Below are 12,854 nucleotides of genomic sequence, written 5' to 3' on the forward strand. Positions count from 1 at the left end.
CGAAATTTACTAGAGCTCATTTGCTTGTAATGATAATGCCAAAAAGAAAAGTCGGTGGCAATAGCCCAGGTTTTGTTCTCAAGGTTGTCTCTGCAGGGATCGACGCTGTTTGCACAAATCAGGGGTTATATCAACACTTGCAGCTGCAGTGGTTGTCTAAGCAATTCTCAGGGGTTGCCAAGACGCAACGCAAATAATTAGTCTCCATGTGTTTTTTAAGAACAACACTGCACGTCTACGGCAGATCCAAAAAAAACGTGTCATATTATATTTCAAGCGGTAGAAGTCCATGATCAAACCCGTACGGGATCACCCTCTCGGAAACAGCCTTGGTATACCTAGTATCAACCCGAATCATCGCATCATGGTATCAGCCCTCTAGCGCCAAATAGCAAGTCTCCCTATCACCTTCCTCCCTCTCCCGTCCCAAAGCCCGTTCGTCATTCATTTATAGCATCTCACAAATAATAACCGGTTCAAAAATATGGGGAAAACCCGAGAATCTCGACCATGGGGCCGACCGAAAGTGTGTGGGGAGCGTTATTCCCTCCAAATGTGGGTGTCGCCTAAACTAACAGAGCTCGCCGTGCTGCTATTCGCCCCGGCACCTCGTGGCGGGGTCTGATACCCAGAGCCGTTGTAATGTGGGCTGTTGTTATTGTTGCGGTTATTGTCACTGTTGTGGGGCGGCTGGTCTGGAGCCTCATCGGTATCCGTGTCGACGAGGGGTGGCGGCGGATCTTCGTATATCCATGGTTGTTCGAGTCTATTTCCCCACGTTAGCAAGTCGAAAAATTTCAGCAGGCTTCATGAGCCAAAGGAATACTCACGGCAGCACCAAGTTCGGATTCACAAAGCGCAGGCCCTTCTCACGATCCTCATCCACCGTGCTACCCCTGCGCAGTACTTCCCGCTCTTCACCACCCTCCTGGCCGAGGTCGTCGTCGAGAATGGCGCTTTCTCCACCATCACCGGGGCGCTCGATGCTTCGCAGCGAGATGAACCGCGTCAACGGCTCGACTCGGTTCCGGAACTCCCATCCGTACCACACCGTAGCAATGAATAACGGAGCAACTAGCAACGCCACGGTGAACGCCTTCTTCAATGCCAAGTAGCCGGACATGGTGACGTGGAAGACCACAAGTCCGAGCATGATGCGGTAGCAGATGATGCGCCAAGCACCACCAGTGGCGTGTTGTGGTTGGTCCATAGCGTATAGGAGCTGGTATTTGTAGGTGAAGTAGCCGAGCGTGAAGTAAGCGACCCCGAGGCCAAGGACTTGGTAACCATTGGGGATAACGCTGTAAACAAGGCAGAGAATAAAGACTAGTAGGGCGGTCGGTAGGTAGAAGCCATAGTGGAACATCGACGGTTGAACCAATTGCGAAAAGTCCCGGGGAGTTTTGGCCCCCATGCGCAGAATGGGGTACTGAGCGACGCTGCCAAATTGGAGTAGACGGAAGGGGAAAAGACCGAGGCCTTGGAGCATGATAAAATTGGTGTAGAAAACGGATAGGTCTTCAATCTTTTGGGCGAGGGTGTATGCAATGTAGGTGGCGTCTGTGAGGGAGTTTCGGAGGACGTCAAATATGGAAGTGACGGTACCGAAGACGGTGAACAGCAGGAAAATGTTGAAAAAAGTGAAAAAGAAGTTCTTGCTCACAGCCGATAAGGCAATGTCGCCCTGCGAAATCATTCCCTGGTGCCAGGAAAGATAGTCGTAGAGGTACGGAACTGCGACGTTAAGCAAGGAGACCACGAGCGTTGGAAGGCCGGTTTGCACCAGGGATCGAGCGACCTCATGTTCTCGGAGCCATTGGCCGAAGGACGAGAAAAATTCGTCGATGATGCAGATGCTGAGAACAGAAGCCAAAAAGGCTACGGGAACCGCCCAAATGACGGAGAGGATGGCGACAAAGGTGGTGACCGTCCACGACCGACTGCGCCGGCTGAATCGCGTAGCATATGTGTTTTTCCAGACAACATCGGAGGGAGCAGGAGCAGGTTTTGTCAACAGACGGCCGGGGTGAGGGTCGATAACGGCCTGAATCGCCATTTGACAGGCGGCGATCGAGTCCATCGTGACAAAGGCGAGATTGGCCGGTTCGTATGTCTTCTTCCTGGCAGTCATAATCTTGTCATCTAGGCGGCGAAGCCTTTCCGTGTAGTAGTCTATGGCATCGGTCTTGCGGCTCTGCAGGCGAAGAAATCCGTACCAAAACCGAGTCTGGGGCCGCACCCTCTCTAGAGTCTGGCCGGCCCTGCCGCCCGCCAGGAGTTGGTCACCTTCGCCAGCTTCCTCATCCACGGCCTCTGCGTCCAAATCTCCGGCGGGGTTATGGTTAGGCCCGTTGGCTTCATTCCCATCTGGCCGGCGGCCGGTGGGAATCAATGGTTTCTGGGCGAGATAAACGCTCCAAGTCTCTTCGAGCCTCTCCAGGATGGTTTGCCGCTGATCCATAAGGTGATCGAGCTCCTTCCAATCACGGCAAAGTGTCACACTTTCGACTTTTCCAATCTCTAACTTCTGTACGAGATCCTTGATTGCTTCCTCAGTCCTCAATTCCTCGGGGATGCCAGACAGTCGGAACGTGCGGTCGGTAACAGTTGATTGAGTGCCCAAGTAGTCCTGGCGTACCCGTATCACTTTCAACGTTTCTTTGTCCATAAAGTAGAGGGTCAGGCCTGTGAAGAGGTAGGCAAAAACTAGATACGACCACAAGTACCCCTTGTTGCGGTCAAAACTGTTGTCGGGGTCACGGTCCGGTTTCTGAATGCTTCCGGGAATTGTCGGAGGTAAGATGGGGTCGCGGTCGGTCCGGTATTCGTAAAACAAAGTGGCCCCATTAGTGTTTACATCACCTAGGAAATGGCGGTTGATGGGTTCAAGGACGACGGCGGCAAAGAAGAACATGGTCCCAAACAACCGGATCGACATTTTGAAGAAGGCGAGAAAGACATAGGCGTCTAGGCCCGCAGAGGACAGAACCTGCTGCTCTGTGATCTTGTAGAGGGTCGGGATCCATCCGAAAAATGTGTCGGGAAGGGTGGGCAACCCTAAGAGGGGATTCGAGTGCCGCTTCCGGGCAGCGTACAGGGACTTCCATCCCGGGCGGAAGGCCTGTTATGGACACTGTCAGCAGCCGCGGAGGAAAAGGTCAAGGGAAACCGCAGGACGTACACAAAAGGAGAGAAAGGCCGATAACCCTAAGGCGACGGAAATTACGAGTTGGACCTGAGTATCTTTCTGACTTGGACCAACGTACTTGTCGGGGTTGCAAGCCCCGTCGTCGGGATTGTCGGGGTCCTCGAAGAGGCCCGCGAAGAGGCCCATGATTGCGCTGTCAGGCCTTCAGCAGGAAGCGCAGGAGGGTCGGAGTAGACAATTCACGCGTGGTGTTGACGCCGACATGAGAGCGGCCGGTAGTCACGAGGATTCGAGGTTAAACGGAAGAGCGACGGTTTGATGGGGGATTGTCCAAAGTTCAATGGTCATGCAACCAAACAAGGGGACCTTGGCGGCCAACAGCTCGCAGCTATTGTGGAGCAAAAGGCTGGGCGGTGACGTGAGAGTTCTCTCCCAACCTCCAAGCGGCAGGCAAATGCGCACAGAGGCACGTGCCAGGCAAACGAGGTTCGAAGGTAGAACACAGCCACATGTGGCTTAGATAGACTGCACTGCCACATTCCAGACCCCAATTGAGCACGATTCCGGCCTTTGCTTGTCGCACCAACACCAGCTTTCTTTAACATGGAACCCCTCAAAAGAGGCAGCCTGCAGCGCTATTCAGCTCGAGAGTCTTCTGCCCTTTCCCACGACACGCAGCCTAAAATCCAATGGCCAATCACGGCAGATGCCGCTTTGGGGCTTGCCACCCAGTGAAGCCGCGGCGGCCCACTGACGCGTTGCCGCAGTCGTCACTGGGCGTTATCCTCCACCCACCATCCCACCACTAGTTAGCCGGGCACAACGGGCGAGGCCGTGGCTTTTGTCCCTGTCCATCACCAAATATTACAACAGGCTCAGTGGTACGACCGGGCCTGGAAACTGGAGGGAGACCATGTACAATACATCCTTGGGGACACGCGGCTGCCACGCCTGTCCATTGTGGCAACATACAACTGAGGCAACCTGTGGTGACACTCATTTTTCCTATGCCCGGTATAAAGCCCCGCCATCTTCTCCGTCATCTAAACTCAGTAATCTCTTTGCTGTCTTGTCCGTCACCTCCTCACCCTGTGGCCCGATTATACAGACTATACCAAGTCTACTTGTCTGTTTATTTGTCTGACCGATAACATCTCGCCATGGTCACACGACTTGAGCTGGCGGTAGAAGCCCAAGAGCTCGCTGGTGAGCAGCGTGCCCTTCTCGATCTCATCGACAAGTTGCAGTTCGCCCAGCTCGACAATGTAAAGTTACCACAGATCGTCGTGGTCGGCGACCAGAGTGCCGGCAAGAGCTCTGTCCTCGAGGCTATCACCGGCACCCCATTCCCGCGTGATGCTGGGGCCTGCACCCGCTTCGCAACCGAGATCCGCCTCCGTCGGGCGCCCCAACCGAGTATAACGGTCTCCGTGATCCCGGACAAAAACCGCAGCTTCCCAGAACAAGAGAGCCTGAGGCGATTTGGCGGCACTGTCAACACCGGCATGCCGTTTGAACAACTGATGCGGAGCGCCGTCGATCTCATCGCACCTAAGAACATACCCGGGCGGTTCGCGGCTCGCGATATCCTTGTCGTCGAGAAACGCGGCCCAGACATGCCGCTGTTGACCCTAGTTGACCTGCCAGGCTTGGTTCGCAACGCAAACAACGACCAGTCCCTCGAAGATATCAAGACCATCGAGTCGCTCTCCGACCGCTACATGAAGAGCTCCCGTACGATTATCCTTGCCGTCGTCGGCGGCAACTCCGACTATGTCCAAGCGCCCATCCTCACCAAAGCCCGCCACTTCGATCCTAATGGGTCTAGGACGATCGGTGTCCTGACGAAACCCGACTTGACCGAATCGATTGGCCTCGAAGACAAGTTCATCGATCTCATCCAAAACAAGGACAAACGCAACGACTTCAAGCTTGGTTGGTATGTCCTACTGAACCCAGGCCCCCGTGAACCGGGCCAGCCCTGGCCATCGGCCGAAGATCGCCGGCGAAGCGAAGCCGTCTTCTTCAACAGCGGCAAATGGAGCTCCATCCCGAGTTCCTTCTGTGGTGCTGGCGCCTTAATGCGGAAACTCAGCATGCAACTACAGCAACACATTGGGAAACATGTCCACGTCTTGCGGAAACAGATCCAGAAGGCCCTTGACGAGTGTGAGTGTGAGCTTAAGTCGCTGGGCGACGCCAAGGACACACCGGAAGAGATGAGGACCGAGCTGGTTGAGCTCTTCTCGTCGTCCAAGGAGCTAGTGATACCCGCTGTTTACGGCTTCTACAAGAACCCCCCCAAGAAGAACTTTTTCCGGGTAACTGCCGATCCCAGAGGTACCCCAGCTCAGAACCTCCGAGCCCGTGCCGCCGAGGAGAATGACCGCTTCTCTACGAGGGTCCGCGCCCACGGCCGCAAGTTTGGCTTTTCTGCCTCGGCGGCCCACACATCCGGTGAAGCGACGCCGGTGAACAGCGCCAAGCGAGACTTTGTTGGCCAAGAGGTCGAAATGCTGCTGCGCCAGATCCGCGGCTCTGAGTTCCCCATGGACCCCAAGCCTCGTGCGGTTTACATGCTCTTCCAGAGCTACTCAGAAAACTGGCCCAAACTGGCTCAAGAGCACAAGGATAATCTCGGCGTTGTGTGCAACGAGTTCCTCGGCGAGCTGATCGACTACGCCTGGCCAAAGCGTATGCGTGAGCCCCTACGTCGGCACTTCTTAGAGCCGCACATGAAGGAGCTCATGGCGAAAGCACAGGATGAGCTAGACCGTCTAACCCAAGACATGAGCCTCGAGGTGCAGCCGTACGATCCCGAGTACGAGGAGCGCCTGCGGAGTTGGCACGCCAAGATCTCCCAGGACGGTGCGAGCTTTTCGGAGGCTGAAGAGGTCTTGGAGAAAATGCTGATTTACTACGAGCTGGCGGCGAAAACCTTCATCCGCAACACCATTATCCAGGTGGTTGAGCGCCATCTGTTGCAAGGGATGTACAGCATCTTTAACTCCGTTGAGGTTTTGAACCTCAGCACCGATATCATTGAAGCTATCGCGGCCGAGAACAAAGAGACCCGGGACCGGCGGCAGACGTTGAGGATACAGAAGAAGGCCATCGAGGAGGCCAAGGAGATCTGTGCTGGCTTAGCCATGCGCAAGGAGCTCAGAGCAGTAAGTTTCCCGCCCGCTGCATCATGAAGAACACCATACTCACAAACCTGACAGTACGCCGACGAAGGGGCCAGCGATGTATCCGACACATCCGACAAAGACGAGCCATGGATGGCCGATGGCAGGACATCCCCTACACGGCACCGTCCAGGCTCAACCCGTTTATCCCGTCGCCCGTTACAACAAGCCACGGGCGAACCCCAGGCCACAACCCACTCACCGCAATCCCAACCTCCCTCCGACCGACCTTACGACAACACAGCTTACACCCAACAACAACCACCCCAACCCCAGCCTCAAAGCTATACCTATGCACCTTCTCCAACTGCCGACCGCCACGACCGCTACGACCGTCAATTTGAGTCTGACAACCACTCCACCCCCCGAGCACCTCAACAAGCTCCTCCACCTCCACCACCTCCGCGGCCCGGCAAAGTCCGCGCTGCCGATGACGACCTGACATATCAACCCCCGGTTGGCCTTCCACCACCTCGCTCGAGCTCAACACGCGTGAGCCAGGCGCCAGGGTCCAGTCCGGAGGGGTATTATACTAATGCGCCTGCGAACGGCCACGGCAGCGGAGCGGCACATGCAGCTGCGGCGGAGTTTGAGGCTGGACGGAGGAAGAAGAGGACGCCAGGAACAATTTATTAGGTAGTTTTCATCCCACCTCAGACCCCCTATTATATCCGCAGTTGGTCTCGAACGGTTTCGTCGCAAGTCGTATTGCATCTAGAATAAAGTAGCCACAAAACCATTACAAAATCTGATTCATCCGTTCAATGGGTACGCATCTAACCCTAAATTCTGACCGGTAGAGAATCCCTGCGGGCCAGTTGCCCCTGTCTGACGAGCGCATTCTTGCACGGCTTGTCGTTCAATAACTCGTCGAAGTTCCTCAAGGTGCACTCCGCAATCTCTGTGAGTGCCTCCTCGGTGAAGAACCCCTGATGCCCACTAACCAGCACATTCGGGAATGTCATCAGCCGCATCAAGTCATCGTCCTGGATGATCTCGGCGCTGTGGTCCTGGTAAAACAACTCCCCTTCTCCCTCGTATACATCCAGTGCTAGCCCGCCCAAATGTTTGCTCTTCAACGCCGCAATGACACTCTGCGTATTCACCAACCCACCGCGCGATGTATTCACCAACACTGCCCCTTTCTTCAGCTTCGCCAGCGTTTCACCATTGATAATGTGCTTCGTGTCATCCGTCAGCGGACAATGCAGACTCACCACATCACTCACCCGCAACAGCTCATCCAACTCCACATAATTCCCCCCGTCGGGCCCAACCGCCTCTTTCAACCTCTCCTCCGCTGGGAACGGATCAGTAGCGACGACCTTGCATCCGAACCCACGGGCCATCACTCGCGCAAATGCCAAGCCAATCCTCCCCGTACCTACCACACCAACCGTCTTGCCGTACAGCGTCTGGCCCATCAAGCCCGAGAGCTCGAAATTGCCCTCGCGCACCCGGTTGTACGCGCGGTGTGTCTTGCGGTTGAGCGTCTGGACCAGCGCGACGGCGAACTCGGCCACAGCTTCGGGCGAGTAGGCGGGCACGTTGGCGACGCTCAGGGACAGGTTCTTGGCCGTGGCTAAATCGACGTTGTTATATCCAGCACAACGGAGCAAGATAGCGCGGACTTTGCTCGTAGCGTTGGGGTTGTCGGTGTTGGTGTCGGCTCCGTCACCCTCTTGGGGTAGACCGCGCAGGGCGCGCAGGACTGAACCCGGAAGTGCATCGTTGACAAAGGCGCAGACGGCATCTGCTTCGTGAGCGAGGGAAGCGGTGGATTGGGTCAAGGGGAAGGAGTGGAAGGTGATAGTGTGAGGGGTAGGTGTGACTGCGGGGTTGTTATTGGCGCGGGTGAAGAACTCGCGGTCATAGGGTTTGGTGGAGAAGACGACAAGATGCATTTTGATGGAAGCTAGACTGTTAAGTAGCCAAATCTGGAAAGTATTTACAATCTTGTCTGTAACTATCGGGGGAAAATGAAGTTGACGACGTCAAACCGGTCCATGAGCATGAGGTCTCGACTCGTCAGCCCAGAACACCCCACTTTCCCTTTTCGCTCAACTGGGACAGGGATAAGCCTGTCAAAGCAACGCCTGGGCCGACCCTTGGCATCCGTCACCTCCAACCCCAGGCATGGTCCAACTTCTGGGGAATGGCCCTTCATCGTCCCCTTCATGGTGAATCTCACGCCCCTGCGGACCGATATATTGCAGCTATATACAAATTGCCGCAGCAAGTTCGTGAACAACTCCCTAGGCTTACACCCAGCGAAAGAGGCTTGGGATAACCTTGGTGGGGCCTCTGATGCCAAGGATGTTCGAGACGCCATGACGCTAACAACAACGAACCCGCTTAGCGTAAACCAGGGCGAGCTTCATTGAACCTCCAAGTTCCAACTATGTTTATAACCAAAGATCTAAGAGCCAGTCCCTGATATTTGTGGCGTGGCAATATGCGCCGAGGTAGATCTCCGGAAGAGAAATACAAGATACAAACGACTAAACAAACTCTAAGTTAATCTTTTTCAAGATGCCAACCGCCCAAGGCTTTGCGTTCAGCTGCCGAGGATTCAAGGAAGCATTGAGTATAGGTGTGTAGTTACACGCAACTAATATCGATTTCCACGACTATAATTCTCCACTATTTGCATCCCACGATTAAGACGACATACTACATGTTTGAGGCAACCAGGTGTTACCTTGAACAAATGCCAGTCTCCCGCCATCTATACCGGCTAGCTAGCCACGCAAAGAATCACGCCTCTAGACAGGTGTAGCAGCACAAACACTTCATCATCCTCTAGTGTCCGACATTCAGAAATATGGGGGCGGAAGTCATCAGGCACGCTGGCATATCTGAAAACTCTTGTTAGTTAAATGACATGAACCTTGTGTCGTGCATAGTGCCTCTCTTCGTCTAGTTTTGCGAGGCAAGGAAATTTTTACGTATGATTAGCCCCTTAAAGTACCGCCACCGGCAATCCCCTCACAACGGTTCGTACACTAAATTGTTTACAGTATCCTCCCATTGGCCCATAGTGTCATGTCATAACGCCTTATTCCCGATGCCTTTTCCATCTAACGCCATGCTTGTGTTGCTTGCATCCCAGTGTCCCACATATTCCCAGAATAGTCTTCGTAACCTCCTTTGTTCCCGTTAAAAACTGATGGTAGGCCCATATTCCACTCAAGCAAGAACCTAAGCGGACTCCCTCTGGTGACAATACCAGAGCTAAGTCGTGGTAGAATTCGTCAATGTTGTTTCACGCAGATTGAACAGACGTCTCCAGGACACTCAACAGGAGCGCCGCAAGTGCTGCTTAGAAAGAGGACATTAGCACTTGTCTCCGAATGTGCAATTGAAAGACATCGAGTTTGTATCAATCACTTGTCGTCCTCCATTAAGTCAAAGGGACAAACAGAATGGAAAAGAAGACAAATAACAAGAAAAGAATGAGACTCTTCACCATGGCTGTGATTCACCGTCGGCCCCGGGGGCCATGAGATAAATTGGGGAAACCTTGGAGGGGAAGATATCAGGAATTCCAAGGGAAAAGGTGTCCGATAAAACCGACACCGAGAAGGCCCACCAAGACGTAAAATAGAAACTGTAGACGAGAACTGGACACTTACCAGAGCGAGCACTCGCAAATGTAGTTGCCCACAACTTCCTCTTTGGATGATTTAGGGCACTCAATAGGGTCAGTGCTGGGTAAAGTATCCTTAACCTCATATCGCACTGAGGGCTTCTCCGTCATCTCAACAGACGGTGTGGTGTTCTTGCTCGAGGAGACCATCTTGGACAATGGTAGTCGCCGTCTGATCTTTGGTTTGAAATGGGCCTTTGGAGTAGCACAGAAGTTTTGGCGTTGTTCGGTTGCTTGCGGAGGTTGATCTTTTATATTGTTCCTGATTTTGGGGCGAGAGAAAATGGCAAAGAAGAGGGGAAGTTTCATCTAGGATAACTGAATTTTTCGACGTTGAATCTCGGTGCCCGAACTCTCTAACTAAGGTACCAAGTCGAGGAAGGCACAATGGAGGAATACGAACATCTAACGTGCAATTGTGGACTGATCTGAAATTCGCACTATACCTGGTATGATTATATTGCCTTATGGCCACGGCCGGTCAACAGGGATATTCAAAGCTGCATGGGGCGGTGAATCGGTCAGACCCAGTTGTGGCTGCCTTCTTTTTCCCGTTCGTTTCGTTCGAAGTCTCTCGTCTAATGACGAGCTCTGTTGCTACCGGGGTTCAGTGACTCACCGAAGGGAGGCCCCCATTGGGTTTGTTTGGCCTGGGTTGATTCATTCGACAAGGAATCAAAATAAAGAAGCAAGGAAGATTGAAAGATGATGCGCGAGATAACCATGCGGCATATCAAAACCAAGCTGCTGAGGCATCATGGCAAAGATAACACCCGGTCCTTGTCCTGAAGTCTGACGGCCACGGGCAGGGCCGGGAGCGGGAGGGGCCGGCTGGACGGGCTCCTGGGGGTCGCGGAGGCCAACGACCACGCAACGACCACGTTTCGTTTGCCCGGACCCGGGTCCGTTCCAATTGAACCTACGAGATCATGCAGGGGCTCTCAAAAGAAAAGTTCTTCTGATCGTAATCCGAGCCAATGCCATGGCACGCCGCCAAAGAAACGCTGATCAGTAATTTCGGTCGAACAGGCGGAGTGTGAAAAGCTCCCAGTACCGCGCTCTACTTCATGATTTTTTCCTTCCTCATCGGCGTGCTTCCCGTCTCCCTCCCAGCCCCCTGCATGCTGAGCTCTGAGCAGCGAGTCATCATCCACGGCTTGCTCGCCTCATCTTGGGAGGGAGCTGCAATATCCCGGATGGCTTGCATTGCCAAGAGCTGTAAAGGGCCAACTGCCGTGGCCCCTGGTCGGCTGCCTCAAAGAGCCAAAACTCGTGGGCTGGCTGGAAAGCAACCAGAAGATCGTGGCTTTGTTTCAAGGTCCCCATCCAACGGGTACGAGGCACTTCCCATTGATGATTGCTACGTTGCCCCAAGCTGAAAACTGACTCGGCCACAATCTAGGAGTAGCACTGCGCAGGGAATGAAGGACTGTCATCGAACACGCTCGACAATCCCGATTGCCCATTATCTTAACTATTGATACTCCCGATTGCGAATCCGGTGCCGCTTGATACCACACAGTCCACACTTGTACCGTGAAAGTCCGACGCCCTCGACGCTTGCAAGACACAAACATCCGCGCCTCCCTCAAGTCCCTGGTATCACCCCGACAAACCGCCAACAGACGCACCCGCGTGGTTCCACGCACGAAACCCGAGTCCTTCGATGAATAAACAGCTCGATAGCCAGTAAGAGGGGTGATATCCTGTCCATTCTATCGGCAGATCTCTGGGGGTTTCTGTGGAACCCAAAAAAGCCAGACGAGGGAAAGACGCGGTAACACCATGATCCCGCATGGCACGCGTACGTACAACACCGATCTCGATGGCCTGGACGGAACACAAGGAGTAGAAGGACTAGGGGGGTCAAAATGCAGAAGCAACGAGGAGGCGGTTTTGCCTGGTGCCCTCCTATGGCACCGCAACCTGCTCCCTCTATCCCTGGGGGTCCACTATAGCACCTCGCTATGCTACTGACTCCTACCATGCCCACTCGCCGTCGGGGAGTGCTTGCCGACACAATCATCCCGTATCGTGTTGCATAAAAGGCGTATGTCGGCGGGCGGCACGAACAGCACCTGCGGAACGGGGATACAAGCCGGATCGTGCGGAGATCGCGATCCTGTTCCAGTTGTGCCACTACATACCTACTTGCATTTTCTGTTTTTGTTCTTTTCCTTTTTTTCGCATTTTTTTTTCTTTTCTGCATTTTCCCACGCCGCGATGCACAGCACTCCTATTTATCCATGTCGTACTGCCTCGCCTTCACCCGTGCTGTGTACCCAGACGGCCACCTTCATGTCCGAGACTCCGCGTGCAGTGACTATGTTACTTCGCAGCTTGTTCAACCTCGATGTTAGACACGGGATCCATGACTACTCCAGGTAGGTACTGTTCAGCCCCTGAGTGATGGTCTCCGGCTGTGGCTCATGTCGTACTTACATAACCAGGAACGACACATGTGTCAGCTACTGCTTCCGTCGTACCTTTCGAGGGCATTAAGAACGATGACGTATCTCTCGATTACGGCGAGCGAACCCTTTAAGCACGAGAAACGGCGTTTAATTCACAGCATCCCCAACTCTTTGGCCCCCTCCGACCTTCAATATGCACGACATGACCGTAGCCGCCTTTGCCTCGGTTGTGTCAGATTCGTCCGTTAACGTGAAGCCGATTCAGAGCCGATCAAGCTTCGAGAAACCCGGCCCGGTCACCTCTCACGCGTCGAACATCCCGTGTGGTTCCACCCCCGAGGCCTTTCTACCGTGGAGAGACTCGGGGCAAACCCCGCAAGTTCAGTGAACCACATCCGCCGAGGGGCAGGGGCTGTTTAGTGTTTTGCTGTCGAAGCCGAGCTCGGCAACAACGA

At 54.0% G+C, this 12,854-nt stretch overlaps 3 protein-coding genes across 3 annotated transcripts; 1 reads left to right on the plus strand and 2 right to left on the minus strand.

Annotated features, from left to right (window-relative positions):
* Positions 1-540: 540 nt before the first annotated feature.
* Positions 541-3,334, minus strand: C8A04DRAFT_27326 (uncharacterized protein; the record flags this gene model as incomplete). Its single annotated transcript, XM_062780255.1, has 3 exons — positions 541-766; positions 831-3,121; positions 3,182-3,334. 3 exons carry the CDS (start codon positions 3,332-3,334, stop codon positions 541-543), a joined length of 2,670 nt encoding a protein of 889 aa, XP_062638200.1.
* Positions 3,335-4,308: 974 nt separating this feature from the next.
* On the plus strand, positions 4,309-6,972 carry C8A04DRAFT_27327 (P-loop containing nucleoside triphosphate hydrolase protein; the record flags this gene model as incomplete). Its single annotated transcript, XM_062780256.1, has 2 exons — positions 4,309-6,318; positions 6,373-6,972. The coding sequence occupies 2 exons, from the start codon at positions 4,309-4,311 to the stop codon at positions 6,970-6,972; spliced, it is 2,610 nt and encodes an 869-aa protein (XP_062638201.1).
* Positions 6,973-7,118: 146 nt separating this feature from the next.
* Positions 7,119-8,240, minus strand: C8A04DRAFT_11121 (uncharacterized protein; the record flags this gene model as incomplete). Its single annotated transcript, XM_062776841.1, has 2 exons — positions 7,119-7,966; positions 8,015-8,240. The coding sequence occupies 2 exons, from the start codon at positions 8,238-8,240 to the stop codon at positions 7,119-7,121; spliced, it is 1,074 nt and encodes a 357-aa protein (XP_062638202.1).
* Between the last annotated feature and the right edge of the window lie 4,614 nt (positions 8,241-12,854).

Source organism: Dichotomopilus funicola (assembly GCF_033296635.1).
Source record: "Dichotomopilus funicola strain CBS 141.50 unplaced genomic scaffold C8A04scaffold_20, whole genome shotgun sequence".
NCBI classification, from domain to species: domain Eukaryota; kingdom Fungi; phylum Ascomycota; class Sordariomycetes; order Sordariales; family Chaetomiaceae; genus Dichotomopilus; species Dichotomopilus funicola.